This window comes from Mesoplodon bidens (assembly GCF_964165515.1).
Source record: "Mesoplodon bidens genome assembly, chromosome: 1".
Taxonomy (NCBI): Eukaryota; Metazoa; Chordata; class Mammalia; order Artiodactyla; family Ziphiidae; genus Mesoplodon; species Mesoplodon bidens.
The window spans coordinates 57496658-57524100 of NC_138176.1; the positions used below are offsets into that span (position 1 = coordinate 57496658).

General features: G+C 38.9%; 1 protein-coding gene across 4 annotated transcripts in view; it reads left to right on the top strand.

Moving 5' to 3' along the window:
- The window catches only part of ADGRA3 (adhesion G protein-coupled receptor A3), a 118394-nt gene extending 91215 nt beyond the window's left edge, over window positions 1-27179 (top strand). For 3 of the 4 annotated variants that reach the window (XM_081225377.1, XM_081225380.1, XM_081225379.1), the window contains 7 exons: window positions 1978-2191; window positions 2402-2610; window positions 12489-12613; window positions 13908-14031; window positions 22286-22431; window positions 25557-25652; window positions 25794-27179. In XM_081225377.1, the coding sequence (XP_081081503.1) occupies window positions 1978-2191; window positions 2402-2610; window positions 12489-12613; window positions 13908-14031; window positions 22286-22431; window positions 25557-25652; window positions 25794-27036 (2157 nt within the window). In that variant the 3' untranslated portion in view covers window positions 27037-27179. The remainder of the gene's footprint in view (window positions 1-1977; window positions 2192-2401; window positions 2611-12488; window positions 12614-13907; window positions 14032-22285; window positions 22432-25556; window positions 25653-25793) is intronic. The other variant, XM_081225378.1, reaches the window with a different exon arrangement.
- The last annotated feature ends 264 nt before the right edge of the window (window positions 27180-27443 follow it).

Below are 27443 nucleotides of genomic sequence, written 5' to 3' on the forward strand. Positions count from 1 at the left end.
TTTGTTTTCAAGTTATTTTGTGTTCACAACAGAATTATTTTATGAATTTTAAAGTACTTAAGCTTAATAAATGTCTGGTATGTAACAGTTCCTCAGGATTTTGACCTTCTAATTAAATCAATCTACTGATGTTTTTCCTTTTTCACATGCATCCTTATATACTTAGGAGAAATTTATATACTTGATAGAAATATACTATATTAGTGAATGAATTTATAATAAACTTTGTTTTCCTATCAAGTTATATTTGTGAGAATAGTAGAAACCTTTTTATATGTTTTCTTAGGTGAAATATTTCTACTGAATATTTTCTTGGCATCCTCAATTTAAAAGTAATATTCAACTGTCAATATTCAAACTTCTGAAATACTTTTTCCAACAGATATTTATGGTTATTTGCTGTGTTACAACATTGTTCTAAGCACGGCAGTTAAAAACTAAATCTGAAGTCAATCATTTGCTTCAGTAGAACCTTTTAAAAAAATGCCACACAGACTTTCATTAATTTCATAAACAATGGGCTATTTTAATGAATACTAGTGCCAGGAACTATTATTAACATAGGCTATCCAAAAATAAATGAGATTATCTGCATTCAAAAATTCTCTTACTCTAGTTAAGAGGAGCAGACAGTGAGATACACAGTGCTACTTTTAAGTATTAGTTATCATGGAGCTGTGTACAGAATGCTGCATGAGTCTAGAAGAGGGAGCACCTACCTGTAAAAGCAGTATCTGGATGAGTCATGTAATTAATCATCCCCCCCAACCAAAAGCCCTATTTATAGAACTTTGCAGCGTCCTTCTCTTGGCTGCCAACCTTTCTCATCCCGATCCTCTATCCTTTGCATTGCCAGCAGAATTAACTTACTGAAAATCAAATCTGACCAGTTTGAGCTTACCAAATAAAAGAATCATGGAGCATTTCAGCCAGAGATGCTGACATGTGCACAGTGGCATTTAAAAAGAAGATTTCAGAAAGTGATAAACTCATTGTGGCCCAGTCTTGTGGTGTAGTGAGTGTTAGGGGACGAATTTGGGACAAGGAAATTAGCCAAATTATATGGCATACTTAGGATTTTTTGGCCATAGTTTCTAAACATTTGGGAACCAAGGTGTTATTTGAACTGAAATAACAACAGATTTGTTGAAGAGGAAATTCTGTTGGCATTGTGTATGTTGGATTGGAGAGAGAAGTGAGTGCCAAGAGAGCGGCTTTGTGATGTCTTTAAAATAAGGACGTTTTTAGATAATTATTTGCCTCCCTGGTGTACAGATTCATTTTTTATGAAATGCTGAATAATTTATAATTTTAAAATCCCTAATAAAGAAATCTGAAGAACAGCCAGTGCCCAGCCAGAATTTTCACTTGTTCCTCTTTGTTACTGTGTTTTCCTAAACGTGGTGTGTTTCTTAGTCTCAGTCTTCTGCTAAAATAAGTTTGCTGAATCTAAACTTCTATTATGTTTGTGCATAATTTCTTTCTTCTGTCGTTTGACAGTTGGAATCCATCATAAATCACCTTAAAGTTTCATAAACCCAAATTAATTATATTCCCATTTGTGATATGCTCCCTTTGTGCTCATTTACCATATTTTGTCATTGTAAAATTCATGTGAAGAGTGGTCACTGGGATCCCTGTTCTGTTTAATGCTATCTACTTCAGCAATGTACATTATCAGGAAAATTCACTTTATAGCTTGAAATAATCCCTTGTTCACTACTTTAGCACTCTGAAATAAAGTTTGCTTTTTCTTCGTTTTCTACTTCTTTTGTTCTATGCTATTATATGATGTTTAGACATTTCACTTAACGGATAAATTGTTCTAACTATTAAATTTCACATACCTACATTTAAAAACTATATTCAGCATATAACTAGACAACATTCATAACTATCTAAAATACTCCTGGTTTTTACCTACTAATATGACAACTCTTCTTTATTTTTGTTTTTGTTTTTTTAATATATTTTCAGAATACTATTGTAGAGGCTTCTATTCAGCTTCCTCCTTCCCTTTTCTCACCAAAGCAAAAAAGAGAAGTCAGACCAAGTGATGACTCTCTCTATAAGCTTCAACTCATCGCATTCCGCAATGGAAAGCTTTTTCCAGCCACCGGGAATTCGACAAATTTGGCCGATGATGGAAAACGGCGTACAGTGGTTACCCCAGTGATTCTCACCAAAATAGGTTTGTCTGTGGCATATGTCATCCTGTAGTCACTGGACAATACGACTTTATCATGCCCTGTTCCTAAAGATGCTTATTTTTGTTCCTTCTCATTTTAATGAGTCACTAGTGAAGAAAAGGTATTTGCAGAGTTCCCATTCGTGGATAAGTTGACATTTAATTGTTTATGAAGTTTGTTTCAGAAATATTTTTATTTCCCATATCCTCCAGATGGTGTGAATATCGATACCCACCACATCCCTGTTAATGTGACACTGCGTCGAATTGCACACGGAGCAGATCCTGTGGCCGCTCAGTGGGATTTCGATTTGCTGAACGGACAAGGAGGCTGGACGTCAGATGGGTGCCGTATACTCTGCTCAGATGAAAATATCACCACCATTCAGTGCTACTCCCTTAGTAACTATGCTGTTTTAATGGTACGGCAGTCGTTAACGTTATGCATAAACACTAAGTATTCTCATTTTTCCCTATGCGTAGTTAAGCTCAAATGAAGATTGTTTTTTTAAAACTTTTGACATAAATTGCTCTCTTTAAGTAAGAGGCAACTTTTGGTGTAATTCTGAGTTTAAAGGGAAATTGAGTTACTACGAAGTGAAATGTATGGGATTGAATTTGGCACAGGAATTTTCAGTAAACTTTGTAAGCAAATCCATTCAACTAGACCTTGACCTTAAAATTTGGAAACATCTTGGGTGTATGCAGTCCAACTCTCAACCCAGAAAGCGTGACTCATTTGCCGAAAGATGCACAATGAACAGTGAGAGGTTTTCCTTCTTTGCCATCTAGTGCCTTATCCGACTACACATCATAATTTTTAGACTCCTTTTGAATTTAGAGCAATGGTGATAATTTCAGTTTAGTTGCTGCAAGTGACAGTATTGACCCAAATATCTTCAATTTTAATGCTAATCAAGTTAATGTCTTGTGTTATTTACCATTTTACATGTCTATTAATCTTTGGTAGAATAACCAGTTATTAATGTATAGGAACAGATCTTTTTATTAATGAGTCATTTAAGTGAATCTGATTCCTGAGTTGATAATTAGGAAATTAGCCATGCTAGTTTTTATTTCATATTGTGGTTATTATAAGATACTAACATCCTGGAGTATGTATACATGCATTCAGAGCATAGTGGAAGGAATTACTGATGACTGTGAAGGACATTTCCCAGCAATGGCTTGAGGCTAGCCTGGGAGTGAGGAAGCCTGCATTCTGATTTCTGCCTCCAGCTCATCTAGAAAGTATTTTATCAAAGCACCAAATAATCTTGAAACGTGATATATTTTACTTTAAGTGAAGTATTATTTTCTTAAAAAGACAAAAGAGCATCTACCACTGGAAATGGTCTTGAAGCAAGCTTGAAGTAGAGTAGATTTTCCTCAATTCTGTGTTTTAGTTTTCTCTTTGCTCCTCAACTTAGGATACATTACCTAGTGTCCCAAACAGGCAGAGGAGTAAGTAGATTATCTGGCAGGGAGAAGGATTAATGTGTGTGTTACTCAGCCCAGATGACAGTGGGTAGAGTCTACATTAGCAAAGACTCAGCTGTGTTTATATCAGTCATCTGTCCTTTTGGGCTTAAAGTTAGTGTTGATAGTTTAGGACTCTCTTCACAAATAGATGTTTGATTTCTGTAAGTCTGAGTCTGGTTTCTGTAAGTTCACATTCTGTTGTTTTGTAGTCACCTTTCAAAGAAAGCTTGAAGCAGTAATTAAAATATGAAGCCTTTTCTCTTTCAGTTTGAAAGTGTTTTCTCATTCAGGTTTTGATTATAAAATAACATGAAACTGAGAAGTACTGAAGGAGAAGTAAGAGAGATGCAGCAGCATCTGAAGTTTTTTTAGTAGTTAACTAGAAAAAGTTGGGCAAGAGAAATGAAACGCAGACACACACAAAAGGCATTTTATAAGCTTCATTGTTAAAGACATGACACTGTACCATGTGAAACTTTTAGTTTTATTTAATTTAATACCAGTTTAAAACATCTATTTTTGAACTTCCTAGCTATTCAACAATTTAAATTAGCATAATCCTTTTCTTGAAGGAATAAGCTATTCTTTTATCTTTCATACTTTTAATCTTTTAAAAAATGTGATACACAATTCTTTAAAGCTAAGAAATAGCACCAAGATTTTTTTCTATTTTCAAAGAATATCCTTTTGCTTTTCTTAAATATAGCTATGCCACCTAGAGGCAGCAAGATGAGATGTATCGGAAATTGTTGACAGAATTGTAATAAAGTTAGTATATGGAATTTTTGGAGTTGCTAATGAAACATGAAGGCAAAGTTAATGAAATCATACCTACTCTTAAATAAGTCATGCCTAAGATAGAAGAAATAGCTTTAAAAAATTAGAAGTCAACATCTTTTTTTTCCTTGCCTGACACTATTTTGAACAATAGGTAAAATGCTATTTTTCTTGAAAACTGCCTTAATATTGGGTTTTATATAGCAAGTCTAAATTCCTGTTTTGGCAGCTAGCCCATAAAACTTTTCCTGCTCTGTTTTCAAATAATTTTGTATTTAAAAAATGATACAAAAGAATGTATTTGTTTGTAAATCTCAAATAGATACCATAGTTTGGTTCAGTAGACATCCTGCGATAGCCATTTATATCCCAGGTTCTCAAGGAAAAAAGTTAAGCAGAAACTGGGTTTGTTTGAATGTTATGATCGGAAATAGCCAATTGAGCAGGAAACTTTCTAGGAGCTGGGGTCAGTAGGGAACAAAAAAACTGAATGAGTAGGGCCGAACTATTTATGATAGTACTTACTACTTAATTGGTAATAGTAGTGAAGATAAAATAATCACTATACCTTGATTCCCCTTTTGTTATTGTATTCACCTAGAAATACATGAAACCAGAGCGCACTCATTTGTTTTTACACGTCTAGTTTTTAAACTTTGTTTATATAAAACTTGCTGAATGAAAGTGAACTTTGGTTTCATTTACTCTATAATTGAACGTGAATGCTAGCAATGTTTTTGTTTATATAATTCTTAAGTAGGTACTACATTCACATGGATCAAATGTTTCAGTTATTTCTAACACTGAGGTACAGTGAAAAGTTGAACTCCCGACCCTCTGTCTTATCACCTCTTCTCCATAAAATAGGTAACCCCTGATTAGTTTTTTACAGATTATTGAAGAGATTTTCATGTGTATTACAACAAAATGAATACATGGTCCTGTTTTCTTCCATTTTTATACGAAGGTTGCATGCTACAAACGTTTTAAACCATGCTTTTTTCTGGGAAGCAGTATATCTTATGACAATGATAATGATGTCCATGGAACAATATATCTTATGCTGCTGCTGCTATCTTATTGAAGGTGGTATTTTTAGGATGATATGAGGGTGGTGATGGCAGTGGCTAATTTTCATTAAGCATTTGTATACCAGGTGCTCTTAAGTCTTTATGTGCATTAACCTATTTGGTCGTCATGACCACATCATGAAGTATACTGCTACTATTATTACCCCCAGCTTACAGGTGGAGAGACCAAGGCATAGAGAGGCTAAGGACCATGACCAAGTTTTCAAGGTAGTTAGTGTTGGAATTTAGGTTCCAGAAATGTCTTCTTAATCCCACTACTAAATTTCCTTTCTGAAAGTTTCCATATCAGTGTTAAAGAACTTTCTCATTCTTTTTCACCTCTGAATATTATTTTATGATCTCACCATAATTTATTTGCATATTCCTCAGTTTTGTTTGTTTCCAATAATTTCCGTGTACAAAATTATTTTACACATTAGAAAATCTGCAGGATAAATTATCTGAAGTAGAATTGGTAATCAAAGGGGGACCAACATTTTCCTTTTTTCATTAAATTGAGCTAATTGAGCAATGTGCACAGATCTTAACTATATAGCTTGATATTTTAATCTGTGAACACATATTTAGCTGCCATCAAGATAAAGACTTTTACTTGAGCACTCAGAAGCTCTGGTATGTTTCTTTCTAGTTAATTTCCACTGTCATCTCAAGAGATGACCCTTCTGATGTCTATCACTGTAGATAAGTTTTTCCAGTTCCATGTAAGTGGAAATATACAGCATGCAGTCTTTGTGTCTGGTTTCTTTCCCATCATTACATCTGTGAGATTCATCTTCATTTTTTCATGTGGCAGCAGGTTATTCTTTTTTTTGCTGCATAATAGTCCATTGTGCAAAGATATCAAAATTTGTGCGTTCTACTGTTGATGGGTATTTTGGTTGTTGCAAGGATCTGGTATCAAGAAAAAGCTGCTGTAAATATTCATGCACATGCTTTTTGATGGACATGTGCTTTCAGGAGTGGAATTGCTAGGTTGTAGGCACCCATATGCTTTGGTAGGTAATGCCATGCAATTGACCAAAGTGGTTTTATTGGTTTACAGTCTCACCAGTAATGCGTTTTAATTGCTCCACATCCTTGTCAATGCTTGATATCGTCAATCTTTAGTTTTCGTCTTTCGTTGTGTTGTGATTGATCATTGTGGTTTTAATTTGCCTTTCTTTAGTGACTAATGATGTTGAGTACCTCTTCATTTTCATATTGGCAGTTTGGGTGTGCCCTTTTGTGAAGTTATTGCTCAAGTCTTGCCAGTTTTAATTTAGTTGTCATTTTCTCACTGGTTTATAGGAATTCTTCATGAGTTCTGAATAGGAGCTCTTTGTTGGATTTATGTGTTGCAAATGTCTTCTCCCAGTTCATGCCTGTTTTAATCAATTCAACTGCCAGAACAGAATACCACAGAGTAGATGGTTTACAAACAGCAGAATTTTTTTTTTTCACAGTTTTGGAGGCTTATTTAAGTCCAAGATCGAGAAGCTAGCAGATTCGGTGTCTAATGAGGGCTGGCTTCCTGATCATAGATGCTGTCTTCTCTCTGTGTCCTCTCATGGTGGAAGGAGCAGGGGAACTCTCTGGTATCTCTTTTATAAAAGGACACTTATCCTGTTCATAAGGGCTCCATCCTCATGACCTAATCGCCTCTCAAAGGCAGCATCTCCAAATAACATCACATTGGAGGTTAGATTTCAACATACGAATTTTGTGAGGGGGACACATTCAGTCTATACACATGCCTTTTTCCTTTTTCTTTTAATGTTGTCTTTATGAGCAGAGTTTCTAATTTTTCTAAATTTTTTTAGTTGTACTTTTTTATGTCCTATTTAAGAAATCTTTGCTTATCCCCAAATCATGAAGATATTTTCCTTTGTTTGCCTTAAGAAGCTTTAAATGTCTTTTACCTTTCACATGTAGGTCTGTGATTTGATTGGAATTGACTTTTGTGTATGGTGTGTGGTAGGAGGATTAAAATCTTTAAATTATGCTTTATTTCTTAGGGGAAAAATTAAAAGCAACATAGACGTCATAGTCTTGGGGTTTTTTTGTTTTTTGTGGGTTTTTAAAAATTATTTATTTATTTATTTTTGGCTGTGTTGGGTCTTCATTTCTGTGCGAGGGCTTTCTCTAGTTGTGGCAAGTGGGGGCCACTCTTCATCGCTGTGCGCAGGCCTCTCACTGTCACAGCCTCTCTTGTTGCGGAGCACAAGCTCCAGACGCGCAGGCTCAGTAGTTGTGGCTCACGGGCCTAGTTGCTCCGCGGCATGTGGGATCCTCCCAGACCAGAGCTCGAACCCGTGTCCCCTGCATTAGCAGGCAGATTCACAACCACTGCGCCACCAGGGAAGCCCTTTTGTGGGTTTTTTTACATTTTTGATTTCAAATCTATTTTAAAATTTTATTTTATTGTCAAACTCTTAAAAATACTTATACTCTGACAAACAGAGGGTACCCCGAGATGTTTTTCTTTGGACTTCCTTCCATTATTCAGATCCTGGTGAGTTTAAACAATTACTGATTTATAATTATTATTGATATGATGATAATGAATTATTTAAAACTGTCAGTAATTTTATATTTAATAATTCTCAGGCTAAAAGTAAACCCTTGTAAATGTGTGAATCTCTGTCAAGTAAACAAAGAATTTCAAAAACTCTTCTTCCATTTATTTGGTTCCTTAATAATAACTGTCTTTGCAGTTTTTAACATACTTTCTGGTATTCTAATATTCTCTGAATTGATGCCGTTTATTTTGGTGGAAAAGCTTACTTTCCGTTTTCTTGCCTATTTTCTTAAACTATGCACCATATAAAAGAGAGTAACTAGGATCACCATTTAGTGATGGACTGTTGAGTAAGCACCAGAGACACAGACTTTTCCTGTCTTATATATCACTATATTGCAAACTGAATGACACTTCTACTTTTCTTCTCATGCGTGTCTCCTAGTGGCCATTTATGGACCATGTATTTAGTAATTTTTTTTAATACAAGTGATTTCATTTATAAAAAGAGAAAGAGTGAAAGCCAGAATCATAGGTAGCAGTGAAATTATAGGATTTGAAATTATAGGATTTGAGATGTCACCTCCTCTCCCTGTACAGGTAGATACTGTATTTTTTAAAGTAAAGGTATAATTGACATACAGCATTGTATTAGTTTCGGGTATACAGTGTAACGATTTGATATTTGTGTATATTGCAAAATGATCACCACAGTAAGCCTAGTTAGTACCCATCACCATACAGTTACAATTTTTACTCTTGTGATGAAAACTTTTAAGATCTACTCTTTTAGCAACTTTCAAATATGCAATATAGTATTATTAACTATAGTTCCCATACTGCACACTGTATTGCCAGGACTTTATTTTATAACTGGAAATCTATACCTTTTGACCCCATTCACCAATGTTTTCGTTATAGTATCACAAAGCCTATATTGTTGACCGATATAATTGAAAATCATTTTGATTCGGATTTCTACTTTACCTCTTTTGTTTTAATCTTTAACTTCTCTTAACTTCTTTCCTATCCCAATCTTCGCAGTTATTTTAAATAGTATTCTCTTGTATTTTTGTCATCAAGATAGGAGGTTTTCTTAACTTGATTTGTTTCCTTTATACTAGGCAGGGGGTATGCAAACCCTGGCAGACATTTGACCCACAGGCCTGTTCCAGTCAGCTGCCATTTGTTCGTTTGCTTGATGTTCTAAATGCTGGAAAGCTAGGAGTGGTTTTTAATTTTTTTGTTTTTACATCTTTATTGGAGTATAATTGCTTTACAATGGTGTGCTAGTTTCTACTTTTATAACAAAGTGAATCAGTTATACATATACATATGTTCCCATATCTTTTCCCTCTTGCATCTCCCTCCCTCCCACCCTCCCTATCCCACCCCTCTAGGTGGTCACAAACCACCGAGCTAACCTCCCTGTGCTATGCGGCTGCTTTCCACTAGCTATCTATTTTACGTTTGGTAGTGTATATATGTCCATGCCACTCTCTCACTTTGTCACAGTGTACCCCTCCCCCTCCCCATATCCTCAAGTCCATTCTCTAGTAGGTCTGGGTCTTTATTCCTGTCTTACCCCTAGGTTCTTCATGACATTTTTTTTTTTCTTAAATTCCATATATGTGTGTTAGCATATGGCATTTGTCTTTCTCTTTCTGACTTACTTCACTCTGTATGACAGACTCTAGGTCCATCCACCTCATTACAAATAGCTCAATTTCGTTTCTTTTTATGGCTGAGTAATATTCCATTGTATATATGTGCCACATCTTCTTTATCCATTCATCCAATGATGGACACTTAGGTTGTTTCCATCTCCTGGCTATTGTAAATAGAGCTGCAATGAACATTTTGGTACATGACTCTTTATGAATTATGGTTTTCTCAGGGTATATGTCCAGTAGTGGGATTGCTGGGTCGTATGGTAGTTCTATTTGTAGTTTTTTAAGGAACCTCCACACTGTTCTCCATAGTGGCTGTACCAATTCACATTCCCACCAGCAGTGCAAGAGTGTTCCCTTTTCTCCACACCCTTTAAGTGATTAACAAGTACCTGCATAATAGCCTCAATTTTGCTCTTGGCCCGCAAAGCCTAAACTGTTTACTCTCTGGCTCTTCACACCTTTCCAAAGGTCATTTTCTCAGCAGAGGTTCTCTTTCACTTGGGAAGCTCAGTTTGTTGTGACAACAAACATGCCCCTGCAGAAGCGGTGCTCTGTGTGACCAGTCAATAGTATGTGCTCCTTCCTCCAGTCCTACCTTGGAATTTTAAGAGTCTGGGTCCTCTGTGGCAACATCCAGCTTCTTTCTCATACTATATCACATTTGGCTTTTGAAAAACAACTGATTTCTTTTAAATGTAAATATTCTATATGACATACTTTGAGAACTGAACTGGCACTTTGATGTTTCATTAGATAATATCCAGCCTCCTGTGTCTTGTTATTTTCTGCAAAGGCTTGTGGAAGACACCCGTACACACCTTCTGCCCCGTCCCCAGACCCTGCCGGATGAGCTAATTGTGGTATCTTCATCTCAGTAACTGCCCCAAATCATACAGCTAGTAAGTGGTGATGTATTCTTGAACATTTCCTGGAGGAATGGAAAGCAGACAGTGCACGGAAAGAGTCTAGAGACCACATTCTGGACACTGAAAGTTTATCCTCAGTTATTTGGTCTACATGGGAAGAGGAGCTTTTCATAGAAGCGAGGGGAAATGTGTGCGCTCCAGCTAGCGTCTAACTGGTTCAAGTTGCCCTAGTAGTTTTTGAATTTCTCCTCTAATATTCTGGACTTTTAGCAGAATGCAAGTACCTTGAAGCTGTGTACCATAGACCGATCCCACGGGCATCTCACAAGGGCAGGTTCAGAATGGTGACGGTAGGCTTTTGTCTTGTATTTTCCTTTTCGAGTCTTAGTTTATAGACTGTCAGCCCTGGAGGGTCCTGCCTTTAGCTGTTGCCCAGTGCTTGGCATAGTGCCTTGCCATGGTGGGTACCCAGTTAACGTTTATCAAATAAAGCGATGAACTATATGTTCAAGACTCACCACAGTGGGGTCGAGTGCCTGAGCTGGAATGCAGTTTTCTGTGTTGTATCTCCCAGTTTCCCATTAACTCTGATTTTTGTCAGGCTCCGTGGCCTCTGTTCATAATTTGTTACGGTGAGGGGCTTGTTAAGGTGTTTTAATAGGATCTTTTTGGATCTGTAATTATACACTGTCAGCTTCTGATTCTTCTATGGGAAAATGTGCTGCTTCCTTCCCTACTCCGTTGAGCCCGTCTTCAGTGTTCTTGTCTGTCACCCATTCCCTCCTGTCTTTCATCTAGTTTTTCTAGTTTCAGGAATTGTCTCAAGAACTTCTGGATTGGAGATGCACCCATTGTGAATACCTTCTCACATCCAGCTGACCTTTTTGCAGCTTTCAGAATCAGTTTAGAAAGAGAGTTTAGTGCTAGGATCTGGTAAATCTACAGCTTTGACCCTGAAACCCTGGGTGCAGGCATCCTCCCAGCCTGCTTTGGTCCTTTATAAGGAAGGAAGCCTTAAGCTATCCACTGTTTTCATTTTAGGAAGGCACTGTCTGCCTTGGTTTTGGGATCACAGCCTTGGTAACCAAGCTCTTTTGGATCTAATCCTCCTTCCCAGCACTTAACCTCTTTGTGCCTCAGCTTTTCAGGCTATGAAATGGGGCTAACAATATACCCAGCTCATAGGGTTACTCTGTGTGAGGTGTTGGCACAGTGCCTGGATTATAGTAAATGCTATGTAAGTGATTTGCTATTATTATTTACTGTTAACTGATCTTTGACCTCTTCGCTCCCATCACCGGGCTGCTCTTATGTTCATAAAACATTATTGTGATCTGATTGTGCATCTTAGTGCCCTGTGACTTTCAGCTCTTCAGGGGCAAGAACCACGGTTTGCCACTCTGTCCCTGTGCTTTGCACTGTGTCTGGTCCATTCATATTTGTTGAACTTGACTGTGGGAGGTTAGAGAGATCTATTTAGGCTTTATTGACTTGGAGATACTGCTGCTTTGTGCCTTATCACCTGGTGAATGCAGAGTGATAAGTGGGGTGAAAGGGCATCAAAAAGGATGAAGTCTGTGGTTGCCCTTCTAAATCACTGCTGTTCTCTCTCCATTACCCTCATAGGAGAGTCAGTATTCAGATTTGTAAAGCAGATGGTCCATGGTAAGATAAGAGTGTGTGTGTATGTGTGAGTGTATGTGTATACACACTGCATGAGTAGTTAACACATGGAAGTTAGGAGGGCAAAGTAATGTGTGAGGAAAATAGCGTGAACCATAGTCCTTGAATAAAAGGAAGAGATGTAAGGGCCAGAGTTCTGTTTATCAGTCGGTTTTAGTCACTGAGAAAATCTTAGTAACTAGATGTCCAGAGAAGTGCTTCTAGAATAATGCTTTCATTTTCCGCCCTCAGGATTTGACGGGATCTGAACTCTATACCCAGGCAGCCAATCTCTTGCACCCTGTGGTCTACACCACGGCTGTCATTCTTCTCTTCTGCCTCTTAGCGGTCATTGTCAGTTACATATACCATCACAGGTAAGAAATAACACTTTGTGAATAGAGGTCTGTGGAGTTTATTTCACATTTAATTAGGATAAAACTGAGTTTAAGACCATGCTATCCTTCCAAAAGTAAGGACGATTACTTCAGCATACCTACAGGCCTTCTTCACTTCATGCAATTCAAGACATAAATAATTAGTGCCTGTGATGGTAAATTCATTTTCTACAGCACTCATTTTGCTGGGTTTGTACCTGGGAAAGAATATGGGAAGTCTGTGTTGGTGGCTGGGGGGTGGGACATGGCGGGGAGATAAGGTGGAGCCTGGTTACCTGCAGATGTGTCTCCCAGAACCAGACTGTGGTATTATTTCTGTTTTGTAAATTCTTGCCTGTTGTGATATTCTTTTTTATAGACAGCATTTAAGAATGTTTGTGGGGCTTCCCTGGTGGCGCAGTGGTTGAGAGTCCGCCTGCCGATGCAGGGGACACGGGTTCGTGCCCCAGTCCGGGAGGATCCCACGTGCCGCGGAGCGGCTGGGCCCGTGAGCCATGGCTGCTGAGCCTGCGCGTCCGGAGCCTGTGCTTCGCAACGGGAGAGACCACAACAATGAGAGGCCCACATACCGCAAAAAAAAAAAAAAAAAGAATGTTTGTGGAATTTAAGTGTGGGATATGGTTTTTGTTAATTGGAGGCAAAGCTACAGAAATTTTTATTTGATGGTGAGAAATAATGAGCTGAAAGGATTTTCTAAGCAGAAATTCACTTTACAAGAGGTTTTGCTTTTATTTTCCTCTTTAAGCTGGACATATGTGACATTTCTTGACATTTAGTTAAGAAACAAGGGGATTTTGATGTAAAAAAGAAAGACTTCAGCATTTCATTATGAAAGACCAGGAAGAAATGCACTGGGCATTTAGACCATGTTATCCTAGTAAGTCAGGAAAAATAGAGGTTGGCACCTTGCAGAAATCTCTGGGAAGCAAACAAGTAATCCGTCTGTCATAAGACATTGTAACTAAGAAAAGCCCACATATTTCTTATTATGGAGATTTTGTTTAAGCCTTTAGTGGATGTAGTAGTTCCATTTGACTTGTCTTTTTTACTGTATTGTAAAGTTAAATGTTAATAAACTGTATTGAGTGATTTCTCAAACCCTGTGTGTGTCTGTGTGTGTGTGTGTGTGTGTGTGCGCGCGTCTGATAGTATGTTTTAATAAAATGTTTAAACATTTACATCTGGCCTTTTATGAGTTGGAAATGTTAACTTGAGGATGTCCAGCTTCAAGTATACTAACCTGGGTCTTATTTTTTCCCTTTTCTTTTAACAGTTTGATTAGAATCAGTCTCAAAGGCTGGCACATGCTTGTGAACTTATGCTTTCATATTTTTCTGACATGTGTGATCTTTGTGGGAGGAGTAACTCAAACTAGAAATGCCAGCGTCTGCCAAGCAGTAAGTCACAGTAAAAAACTGAAATGAAAAAAAATTGCTATTAGAAATTTCATGTTTCATTAACTATAAAAGGAAAATTGTTTCTTTAAAGCTAATTAATTAATTCTTTAGCTAATTAAAGTCAAGCTGTATGCCACTTAAACAGTTTACCAGTATACTTCAAATTCTGAATTATCGTTTCACAACTGAATATATGACTTATGGGGCTTGTCTTTTTATCTGGGGGAATTTTGTGCTACTTGTCATGCCTGTCATAATGCCAAACATTTAATTTAAAAAATTTATAAAATCCTGACTATGATTGAAAGAGAAGTGACATTTTCCGACAGTAGGATTTTAAAGATTATTTTATCTGTTTATGAAAATAGTAGGAATTAGAAAAATTTTTAACTGTAAGATGTAAAAATGAGAAACTTTTTACATGTGGTACATATAAAGAATTTAAAAATATAGTCAACTCTTATTTCAAATAAATTATTACATATGTAGCCTTAGTAAACAGTATTTTTGCAGTGTGAGTATAAAAAATCAAAACTATTTAATATGTGAATAGGAAATATGTAAAATTTTATTTATTTGCATACTGTTTTCTGTGTACATGATAGCAAGCAGTGTCACAGAGTATGGAGTTCAGACTACGTAGATTTGGATCTCAGCTCTACTGTTTCCAGTGTTTCTATGGGCAATTTATTTAACTTTTTTTTTTTTTTTTTTTTTTTTGCTGTACGCGGGCCTCTCACTGCTGTGGCCTCTCCCGTTGCGGAGCACAGGCTCCGGACACACAGGCTCCGCGGCCATGGCTCGCGGGCCCAGCCGCTGCGCGGCATGTGGGATCTTCCGGGATAGGGGCACGAACCTGTGTCCCCTGCATCGGCAGGTGGACTCTCAACCACTGCGCCACCAGGGAAGCCCTATTTAACTTTTTTTAATTGCAGAAAAGCACATAATGAGATCTACCCTCTTGACAAATTTTTAAGTGTGTAGTACAGTTACTAACTCTAAGGACAATGCTGTACAGCAGATCTTTAGAACTTTTTCATCTTGCATGACTGAATTTATACCCACGGATCAGCAACCTTCAATTTCCCTCTCCCTTCAGCTCCTGGCAGCCACCGTTCTACTTCCTGTCTCTGTGAGCTTGACTATGTAAATACCTCATATAAGTGGAATGATGCAGTATTTTTCCTTCTGTGACTGCCTTATTTCATTTAGCATAATGTCCTCAAGGTTCATCCATGTTGTAGTATGTGACAGGATTTCCTTCTTCTTTATGGCTGAGTAAATATTCCGTTGTATGTATACATCACATTTTCTTTATCTATCGATAGACATTTAGATTGTTTCCAACTCTTGGATGTTGTGAGTAACACTGCAGTGAACATAGGAATACAATTATCTTTTCTAGATCCCGATTTCAATATGTAACATTTTTGTGTCTCAGTTTTCTCACCTGTAAATTGGTAATAATAATCGAGTTGTTGTCAGATGATGTGATTATTTATATTTAAAAAGTTAAAGTAATTTCCAGGTAAATTATTTGAAAAAAATAGGAAAGTTTAGCAAAAGTGAATGTAGTTTTTTTAAAGTGTAGTTTAATATACAAAAGTTTGCTGCTAGTATGCAGAAATGCAACTATGGGAAAACAATGAGAAGGTATCATTTATATAGTATCAAAAAATATCAAGTACTTAGAAATAATTAAAAATGTTCAAGATTTGCAGGTAAAAATTTATTATATATTAAAGAAGACCTAAATAAATGGAAAGATACACTAGGCCCAAGAATAGGAAGAGTTAAAATCAGAAAGGTGGCAGTTCCTCCTAACTTAACCTATAGATAAGAGAATTTTTCATGAAACTCAATAAAATGGTCTTTGAATTTATATGAAAGTAAAGAAGAACCAAAGATAGCTAGGACACTTCTGAAAGAGTAGGAAGACTTCTAATGATCCAAACTTTTGAGGCTGTTGTAGTTAAAACTGTAGCGTTTGGTGTAGGGATGGATAAATTGGCCAACACAGGAGAGCAAGCTTGGAAGCGGACCCACGCAGAGCTTTGGTATAAGACAGAGGTTACTTGCCTCATCAGTTGGGTAAAGACAGACCACTGTACTGTTAAGGGAGCTGGGGAAATCCATTTGGAAAAAGATTAAAATGGATCTATACTTCAAGCCATTTTTAAAAAGTCAACTTTGGGTAGATTAAAGACTTACGTAAGTCCAAACCAAAGAGTGAACATTTATATTAGAAAATAGCATAATCCTTGGGATAAGGAGGGATTTCTTAAATATGACTAGAAAGGACATACATTGAACTAAATTTAAAATAAGATCTTTTTGAAAAATTAAGATTCCTAAGGAAAGTGAAAAGACAAGTTTCAAATTAGAAGAAGCTATTCCCAATACATAACCACTGACAGAGTATTAGAATAGAAAATATATATATGTTAAAAACTGTAATCAGTGAGAATGCCACACACAGCCCCGTAGGAAAAATGGCGAGAGTGACAGACAGCAGAGTAAACACAGGGCCAGGGTACGCCTGAAGAGATGTTCCATGGCATTGGTGGTCATGGAGATGCAAATTCAGATAGCTACCATACTATGTATTTTCTGTCAGAAAAATTAAGCCTGACAGTGTCAAGTATTGAAGAACATGTGGATCCACATGTTTTATTTATACATGGTGGGAATGTAAGCGGACGACTCCGGGAGGCTTTGCCTTCTAAAGGTAAGCATTCACACACCGTGGACCCACAGTCCCACTCCTGGGCTCAGAGTGAGCTGACACACGTGGAACAGGCGTGTGCCTGTGAATATTCATAGCAGCACTCTACACAGTAGCAGAAACCTGGAAGCAACCCTAGTGCCGATCACTGAGAGGGTGAATGAATAAACGGTGATATTACACAAGAGTCAAAATTAATGAATTACAACAAGGCATAGCAATGTGAGTCAATCTCAGGAATATAAGTGAAAAATTAAGTCCCGTAAGTGACATTCACCCTGATATCTTTTTTTTTAACAAAGGTAACTAAAATGAAACAGCACACGTTTAATGAAAATATATAAGTGCAACAAAACTGTATAAAAAAGGAAAGCAAAGGGATGATAAACACAGGATACAGGGTGATGATTACCTTGGGTGAAGGGGACCATATGGTTTGATACAGGTTTTTGTCAAGATCTTACTTTTTGTATTATTGAAAGATTCTTGGACACCTGTTATTAGCAATAGCTAATTAAATAACTAAATAAAGGCAGGCTGGGCTTTTGTGCTTGGCCCAATCATTAGGATGGTCATTAACCTAAGGCTGATGATTAATCCAGTATTGTATTCATGAGATCCAGTTGAAAGTGTGTGTGTGCGCGCACACATAAGAATTGAGAGGATTCAATGACTCAGGAGTGCCTGGCATACAGTAAATGCTCAGTTAGACGCTAGCTATTACTACTATTGTTATTGATATAATTTCCTCTTAGCAGTGCAGAATATTTCCCTGTTTCAGGCCATTACTATACATCTGAAAACAAATTTGTTAGGGAGCCTATGAGAAGTTAGGTAACGGATCTCGGATCAACTTAATACATGTACAAAAAACAGTGCTTCTCTTTTCTCGGTCTTTCTCCCCTCCTTTACCTGGCCCACTCCCACCTACTTTGTAGGTCTCAGTTTACTGTCACTGTTTCAGAGATGCAGTCCCTCCACCCCCCTCCCCTCATTATCCTCTGGTGCTTATTAAAATTCCATGGTGCCTACAAAACCTTGTGATTGACTGTCGTTTACCTATGTGTTGTCTCTGGACTCAGAGCTCTACAGGAGCAGGAATTATATTGATTTGATTCACCAGTGTTTATCCAAGAATCAGTGTAAGACCTGACGCATAGTAGGTGCTCAGCAGATATTGGATAAATGAACAAAAAAGGCCTCTGTTTGCTAATAGTAGAAATCATTCCACCTGGAGCTGTTTTGAGCATGAACAATTAGGAGTGTATTCAGCACACAATGGTAGTAATAGTCTCAATTCTATCTAAAAAATATTCATTGATTTCTTTGAATAGACAAATTTATTTCACTAAGGAAAAGAACAGAAAGAGGCCATAGTAAAGATGACTGCCTTTCATCATCCTGAATGGTATTTTATACCATTTCTAGAATGAAAAGGACAGGAATTACACTAAGTTATTAGAGTCTCAATAACAAATGTCTGTTAGTTAAGGATTTACCCAGAAAAGCTAGGGTGGGGAATGGACAGGTTTTATATGTTGTTTTCTTCTGTTCTTTTTTTCTTTTTAACGATCTTCTTTCCTTCCTCTATGAAAGACATAACATCATTCTTGTTATTTCTGACCCAGACATGACTTGCTTCACTTTGTTATTCTAATACTTAATTCAGTTTGTAGCCAGCTGTGTCTGCCAGAACAGCCCGTATGACTAGTTACTTAACCTTAGTAGGGGCTTCATGTTTCTTGGGCTCTTCTTCCATCTCTAAAACTGAACCCTAAAGTGTCCACCTTTCACAGGCAGTTTTTGTACGTGCACATGATCAGTGTAGATTTGGCTTTTCTCCCTTTTAGAGCTCACATATTTTATGAACAGTGTGGACAGGTTCTAATACAGGTTCCTCCCCGAAGTGATTGGTTGAGGTTATTAAATGCCCCTCCAGCCAGGTACTTCCCACTCTGGTTCTTTTGTCATCCGTTCTGGGTGGTGCCGTGGGCACATTCTATAGCCTTGAACTCTCTTTTTGCAAGAGGAGCCAAAGGAGAACGGAGAAGCTGAGTGATAGAGTAGAAGGGGCTGTTGACTCAAGATGGGAAAGGATCTGGGTTCTGGGTCGTGCTGTGCTGCCGAATAACTGCTTGAGCGTTAATTTTCCGGTCCTTGGTTTCCTTAGCTGTGCAGTGAAAGGATTTGGCTGGATCTTATTTAAGTTACCTTGCTGCTCTACAACTTCATGATTTAATCTATTAAATATCGTGCCAGCTGACCTTCTCAGGTGTTCTCTGATGTCTTTTATCCAGAGGACCACTGCAGTGGCATGTGAGATGCACTGGGAAAGATTCAACCCGTGGATATTTAGAGCTTTCTACTTGCCAACTACTGCAAGTTTGTCATCTTAAATTTCATATTAGCCCTAGGAAGTATTTCTTACAGATTTTATTAGTACAGAAATTGAGTCTTAGAGAATTGAAAGAACTTGCCCCAAGTCACTAGGGCCTTTGGGTGGTAGAGGCCTGATTCAAATGACAGCCTCTTTGACTCTGTGTGTCCTGTACCCGACCCCACCCCACCCCAATAACTGTGCTTGCCTATTTAGAGAGGACCCGCAGAGCAGAGGGGTCTACTATGAGTTGCAGCCCTGCCACTGACCATGTGACCTCTGGTGGATGATTTAACTTCTTTCAGCCTCAGTCTCGTCTGTAACACTGAATGGAGACGCTAAGAGGATAAAATAGAAGCATGTACAAAATTGTCGTATACATTTTGGGATACATAGCAGGCATTCAGAAGTGGAAGCTCTTAATTTTTATATATATTCATATCTGAGCATTAAAGATCATTTTTTGTACACTTGCTGTGCATGCTGTACTATTGTAGTTTTATTGGTGGTTAAAAATCCAATTGTTACAATGTCTGGTCTCTGGTATGTGAGCAGTTTATAGTTAGGTAACGTGTATATAAAGTGCGACTCTTTAGGATAAGTATTTTGTATCCATTTTGCAACTTTGGATATTGATGTCCCTGAGGTAAGGTGACTTTCTTAAGTTCTGATCTGTTGCATTTAATGAATTGTTTACATGCCCTAATGAATTAGATTATTTATTTCCAAACTGTTTACAAATTTCCCACATGTATTTCTTGTTTATTTGGAAGAAATTGTGACAGTGAGGTTATATTTCAAGTATAGCCCAAGTGTCTGATGGAGAATAAAATAGGAAGCACCTCCCTCCTTTCGAAAGATAGGAATACCCTCGCTGCTAGTTCTCAGTGCCTACCACTTTATTCTGGTTCTTGTGGAATATTTGGTGATTTGCTTATGTGACTGTTAGCAGGTGACATCAGACTCCTGAAATTCCACTATTGGTAATAATTGTTTAACTAGAAGACTTCAGTATCTTTCAGGTGTGAAAACTTCTCTGCGTATTTTGAAATGCCATAAGAAACACTTCAAAATCTAAAGGTTGAGTTTTACCTCTTAGATCTAAAACAAGAAAATTCTCCATCTTGCACCTCCTATGTTGAAAGTATTTTTAACTTCTGTTTTTAAACTTATTTACAGCCCTGTCTCATTCTTTTGACCTCTGTGTCAGAGAAAGCTAGCAACAGTAGAGTATACCATTTTTAGTCAATATCAGTGATTTGTTTTGAATGTTTGGTTTCTATGCACCAAATCCAAGTTATTTACAATATTTCGTGTGACTCCAGATAGCTCAAAGGGTTATTTTATGCTATTTGTTCCACTGATATCTGTAAATTTTGCTTTTATAGTGCAGTCAGTAAAACTAACGAGAACCAAGGAGCCACTTTTCTTCTTAATAAGAAGGTACTCTGACCGCTCTGGTTTGGCCAGGCTGGATCCACCCTCCTAGCCCTTCCAGTCATTAAGAGGACAGTGGCTGCCCTGGACAGTGACCACCCTAGTATTTTGCCCTGCAAAATAATACCTGAGCTTTTATGTCACCACGTTTAACTGCAGATTGGTTCTCATTAAAATGAGCCTTAGGCAGCAGTCTAAATGCTTCTGTTACTGACCTAGGTTTGATAATGTAAATCAACTTGATTTTCTTGAAATTGGAGAGCCATCCTTTAAAAACAATTTTCTTTTTCCCCTTGGAGCTTTTCATTAATAGGATTTTACCTGTAATCATTGTATAAGAAGAAAGAATCAAAAAGATAGTAAGTAGTTAGATAAGAAAGCTGAACTATGTCCTTTCTGCTCCAATGACTCATGTATTTACTTTTCTTAAAACAGATTTTAAACCTCTCTTAGCCCCATACATATCTTTATCTAGAATTTTATCTTTAACTGGTGTTGCTTCAAACACAGGTTACATGATAAACATGCCCCCCATCACCCCTCTGGGAAGAAACTTGGTGTCATCATTTACGTATATTTCAGTTATCCATCATTTATCAAGCACTTGTTATGTCTCAGGTCTTGTGCCCATTCAGTCCCTACAAAAACCCCTAGAGATGGTTATTGATAATCCTTCCACTGTTCAAATGAGGAACATTGGGCTTCCCTGGTGGTGTAGTGGTTGAGAGTCCGCCTGCTGATGCAGGGGACACGGGTTTGTGCCCTGGTCCGGGTGGATCCCACATGCCGTGGAGCGGCTGGGCCCATGAGCCATGGCCACTGAGCCTGCACATCTGTAGCCTGTGCTCCGCAACGGGAGAGGCCACAACAGTGAGAGGCCCGCGTACCGCAAAAAAAAAAAAAAAAAAAAAATGAGGAACATTAATTTCGGAAAGGTTGACATTATTTTCTTAAAACCATACTCCTAATAAGTAATAATAAAAATATTGCCGTATTTTTAATTGCTTATCAGGGACCAGGCGATGTGCTAAATGCTTTATATAGACTGTCTTTTTCAAAGCCTCATGGTAGTTTTATATTATTCTCAGTTTACAAATGAGGAAAACAATGCTTGAGATGTTATGCAAGCTTGCTAAGGTGTCACAAGGGGTGGATTCTTGTTTTAAAACCAGGCAAACTTGTTGATTTCAGAGCTCACTCACTTAAAATAATCAATCTGTTATATTGCTCGCTTACCATTTTGATATATAAAAGCTCTGAATTAGAACTACTCAGGTCTCTGACTCTGTGTGCTGTGACTTTCACCCTCTAGTTACCCTTGACTTCTATATTCCTCCTTAAAATGGGCTTTAGGAACTCAACTCTAATTTATAACATAGCATCTACGAGTAACATGCCTTTGGCTTATTGTTGTCCAGGAGCGAATTCCGTGATATATTTAGAATCATCTTGGGTATAAGTTGTAGACTGTGGGCCTCCTAGGTCCAGCTGTTGATTTGATCCTCTATTATACGTCTGTTAGAGTGCTTTCTTTGTTTCATCAGCAGGCGAAGGAATTGATCATTAGAATACACCTTCATACTGTTTTTCAGTCAGATTTTCAGAAGTAACTTACCAATCTTTTTGATAAAGCTTACTGGCAGCTACTATACTTTATAATTATAAAAGGGAATTTTGTTTGTTTTAGTTCATGTATTCTTCAATCTTCTTTCTAGGTTGGAATAATTCTTCATTATTCCACCCTTGCTACAGTCCTCTGGGTGGGAGTGACAGCTCGAAATATCTACAAACAAGTCACTAGAAAAGCTAAAAGATGCCAGGATCCTGATGAGCTGCCACCTCCACCAAGACCAATGCTCAGGTATCTAATATCTTTGTGTACTGTTTTATGTTAAAGGTCCATTACATCTTAAATTTAATGAAGCATGGTCATAACAAAAAATTGCTCAGTGAATTTTGGAAAGTAAAAAAAATGGACTTGTAAGCAGCCTTGCAACTGGGAGTGCTTTGTGAAGTTATGTATCCTCTGTATGCCTTTCTATCTCATACAAAGTGGGAATGATTCTCCTTCACGGAGTTGTTGTGAGGAATAAGTGACTTACTTTGTAAAGCACTTAAGACGGTACTGGCCACAGAGTAAGCTCTGTGAAAATATTAGCTGTTTTTATTTCCTTGAGGTCATGTGATAGATTTTAACCTAGTCAAGTACATATCCATGTGGTTATTCTCTACAAAAGACAAAACAGTTTTGGGGTCATGCTGTTCCTACCATTATAATCTGAATCAGTTGTCAATGGATTCTTGTGCTGGATGAGTAGAAGTCAGTCGATCAGTGTCTCTGAGTGTGTTTAATGCTGGATGTGTACCTTGCTCTGGGCCAGGGACTGAAGGAAATCCTCCTGCCCTTGAGGGGTTTACAGCCTGAGGAGACAGTCTGAAAGAAGAACCCACTGCAGCTGTGTAAGAGCTGGAGTGGAGATGTGTTATTTGAAAGTATCAACAAAGGAGCCATTAATTCTGCGGGGGATGGTAGGCTATTAGGAGTTGCTTGACCACCAGCACAGAGGATGGAGGTTGCACTCCAGACACAGGATCCCGTGGCGAGCTGAGCAAATGTGAGAAGTGCAGTTTGGCTGTGGCAGGAACCTAGGGTGTATAGTGTACAGTAGTAGGATTCAGAGTGAAAACTGAGTTTCAGGCCTTGGGCGGGGGGCGCAGGTTAAAATGTGGGCTATACATTGGAATGCTGGAGGGTAGGGGACATATATAAATAATTCCACTGAGGTTATTCGGGGGTCCCCGTGAGGACTGCAGCTAGAACAGTGGCATGGAGATTAGAGAGGATACGTGTTCAGACATTTGAGGCAGTTTCTCCAGGATTGATGGCCAGCTGGATTTGAGGGTGTGTGCCAGGATTCGAAGGTGGCTGCAGAGTGTTTACTCCAGTTCGCTAAGGTCCCTCTGCAGATGGTGCATCCATCAACTGAGAAAATCACAGGGGAAAAGCAGATGTGGGGACTCCGGGAGGGTAAGCACAGGGGAGGTGGGCTCACCAGCACTCTGTCGTGGAAAGTTTACAGTTTGGGAGTCTGGTGCTCAGCAGAGAAATCGAGCTACGTGTACTCTGGACAGGACAGGAGATGTTTTCACGTGTATTCATTGAAGCAATGATAACGAGCAACCTCTCCTAGAGAAAAGTTAGTTAAGAATGATCCCTGGGCTGTATCAATGGGCCATAGCAGATAAAGGGAAGAATTGAAGGAGAACATTGAAGATTCGGGGGAGAGTGGTTCCATGGGTGGGAAAGGGCAGCAGGAGTGCTGGGCCACGGTCAGATCGCAGGATGTGATTTGACACCCCTGTCATTGGTATTAAAGGAACTGAGGGATGGCGTTTAGCTAAGAGATAGGAATCCTACCTATGCTCATGCAACTTTCTGTTAGGTTTCCTTTCTGTTAGGTGATGAAAAACAAAAAGGCAGCTTGGGCTGCAAAGCCTGTGCAGTCCCTAGTGACCTGCAGGTACCCCCTTTGCTTTAGACGCTGCAGGCTCACCCTTTAGGATGCTCTCCTTCCCCCATGTCCCTGAGTTTAAAAGAAACCCCAGCATCGCGGCTACCTGGAGGGTGGATGTGGGGCTTGCCTTGAGTCTGCTGGCCCCAGAGAGGGCGGTTTCAGTAGCATGGTAGGTGGAAGCGGCCTCATCTCACAATAAGGTGACAAAGGTGAGGCACTTGATGGTGCTATTGTTTCCAGGGGTTTGTCACCAAAGGGAGCAAGAAAGAAGGTGGTGGTTGAAGGAAAGTTTTAGAAGATAGGGAAAACGTGAATAGACTTATAGGCTGGAAGGAATATGTGGTGGAGACGAAGATTTAAAGCTGCAAAATAAGGGTTATTTGATAACCGGCAGTCCCAGAGTCGGGGGTGGGGAAGGAGTGGCAGAGAGGAATGTGGAGCCCGAGATAAATTTGGGTGAACTGATGCCTTCTTTTCAGGTAAGAAGCAGCTATGAATTAGTATAGCAGGAAGAAGGGCAGGGTCACGGACGTTGGCCTGCCTCTAATCTGTGAAATAGAAGACAGGGTTATAGTTTTATAGGGTAATTAGCTGTCTTTTTCAGCAATGATATCATATTGAAGGGTTTTAGTACCTGTGAGCATGACTAAGAAAAAATGTATGGGAAATGTGTTACGAATATTGCCTTTATCCAGCCAATTAGCATTTGGACTGTGTCTTTGGACCTGGCAAATGCAGAATTAAGATTGGCTATACCCAGGGGTAGCTAGCCGGGGCAGGACTTTCCCTGTTCTCTTTTCAGAGAACTCAAAGAAGCTGTACCTCCCCGCAAAAAGTTGTTCTTCATAGGACCAGCCACTCTGTCTCCCTCATTTCTTCCTGCACCAGCTAGTCTGTGGGAAAGGGGTCAGGAAGGGCCTGAGTGCTGCAGGACGTTGCTGGGATCCAGGTATCTTCCTTGTCCCAATCTCAGCTGACTGAAGATAAGCATACACAACAGTAGAACATCCTGGAATATGCAGGTTTAGCTGGACATTAATAAATAAATAACGTCATTACATATTTAGTCTGACCTGTGGTGCAGTAAGATCTTAAAGTCCATTATGTAGTGGACTAACTTTCTGCTTCATCAGCTGAATCTAAAAGAAGCCCCATTCCCCCAAAAGAAAGAAGTATAAACTGAATCCCTACCTGTAGTAGCTTACTGTTACTTTGCCTGTCCACAGGGTGGCAGAAGCTGATCAGCTTTCCTTAACTCAGAAACCTTACGCTTTTTTTAAAAAAATAAATCCAAAATAAATAAAAACTTTAAAAAAGTTAACAAGGCAGGCTTTAAATGTTAACCTTCAATGCATTATTGGAATAGTAATGAATCTTTAAGGAATAACTTCTGCAGTACTGAGATACTGTGATGTATCCACCTTAATAAATTGGATTGATGTGCTGTTATTTCCATCACTGCCCTTTCTAGGTTTTACCTGATCGGTGGCGGTATACCTGTTATCGTTTGTGGCATAACAGCGGCAGCAAACATCAAGAATTACGGTAGTCGGCCAAATGCGCCCTAGTGAGTATTTAGTGTTCTCTGCCTACCTGAGTCGACTGCTTCTCTTCTAACTGTTTCCTAAGCACTAAAGTTTACTGCAGTTTCTTAAATGGTTTGTTGACATATGTAGCATCTGAGCTGGTTCACCATTTTCTTTCCTAGCTGCTGGATGGCATGGGAACCCTCCTTGGGAGCCTTCTACGGGCCTGCCAGCTTCATCACTTTTGTAAACTGTATGTACTTTCTAAGCATATTTATTCAGTTGAAAAGACACCCTGAGCGCAAATACGAGCTGAAGGAACCCAGTGAGGAGCAGCAGAGGCTGGCAGCCAATGAAAATGGCGAAGTAAATCATCAGGATTCCCTGTCTCTCTCCCTCATTTCGACATCAGCCCTGGAAAATGAGCATACTTTCCATGCTCAACTTTTGGGAGCCAGCCTTACCTTGCTCTTATATGTCGCTTTGTGGATGTTTGGGGCCTTGGCTGTTTCTTTGTATTACCCTTTAGACTTGGTTTTTAGCTTCTTTTTTGGAGCCACGTGTTTGAGCCTCAGTGCATTCATCGTGGTTCACCATTGTGTCAACAGGGAGGACGTCCGGCTCGCGTGGATCATGACTTGCTGCCCGGGCCGGAGCGCGTACTCGGTCCAGGTCAACGTGCAGCCCCCCAGCTGCAGTGGGCCGAGTGGGGAGGCCCCCAAGTGCACCAACAGCAGCACAGAATCTTCATGCACAAACAAGAGTGCATCGAGCTTCAAAAACTCCTCCCAGGGCTGCAAATTAACAAACTTGCAGGCTGCTGCAGCTCAGTGCCATACCAACTCTCTACCTTTGAATGCCACACCTCAGCTTGACAATAGTCTGACAGAACATTCGATGGACAATGATATTAAAATGCATGTGGCGCCTTTAGAAGTTCCATTTCGAACAAACGTACACCCAAGCCGCCATCATAAAAACAGAAGTAAAGGGCACCGAGCCAGCAGACTCACAGTCCTAAGAGAATATGCCTATGACGTCCCCACGAGCGTGGAAGGCAGCGTACAGAATGGCCTGTCGAAAAGCCGGCCAGGCAGTAATGAAGGACACTCTCGGAGTCGAAGGGCTTACTTAGCCTACAGAGAGAGACAGTACAACCCGCCTCAACAAGATAGCAGTGATGCTTGTAGCACACTTCCCAAAAGTAGCAGGAATTTTGAAAAGCCTGTTTCAACTAGTAGTAAAAAAGATGCATTAAAGAAGCCAACTGTAGTTGAACTTGAAAGTCAGCAGAAGTCTTATGGCCTCAACTTGGCCATTCAGAACGGACCAATCAAAAGCACTGGGCAGGATGGACCCTTGCTGGGTATGGATAGCACTGGCAATGTGAGGACTGGATTATGGAAACACGAAACTACTGTGTAGCATTGGTGGGCTTCCTGGGCAGAAATCCATATAAACTGTGATACTCAAATTCCTTTAAGCTATGAACATGTAAAAACCGACTGTTTACAGCCACCTTAGGGATTCAAAAGAATTTTGAATAAACTTCTAAGTTTTGTATTTTATGTATTTTATATCCCCCACGTGTTGCTTTTTTATGAATTTTGAAAAAAAAAAAAACCCTCTTAAAAAAAAAAAAAAAAACCTCTAAAAACCCTCTGGTGCTTGCTTTAGTTGTCAAAGCACCAGCAGGACATTTTGGGAATCTGAAATGTAATTTTCTTGGGATCTGTAATATCTACTTAACATTTCAGGCTTGTATGTAATACAATAAATAGGTGTTTGTCATTGTGTCAATCTTATATTTTTACATTTTAGGAGCATTTAGT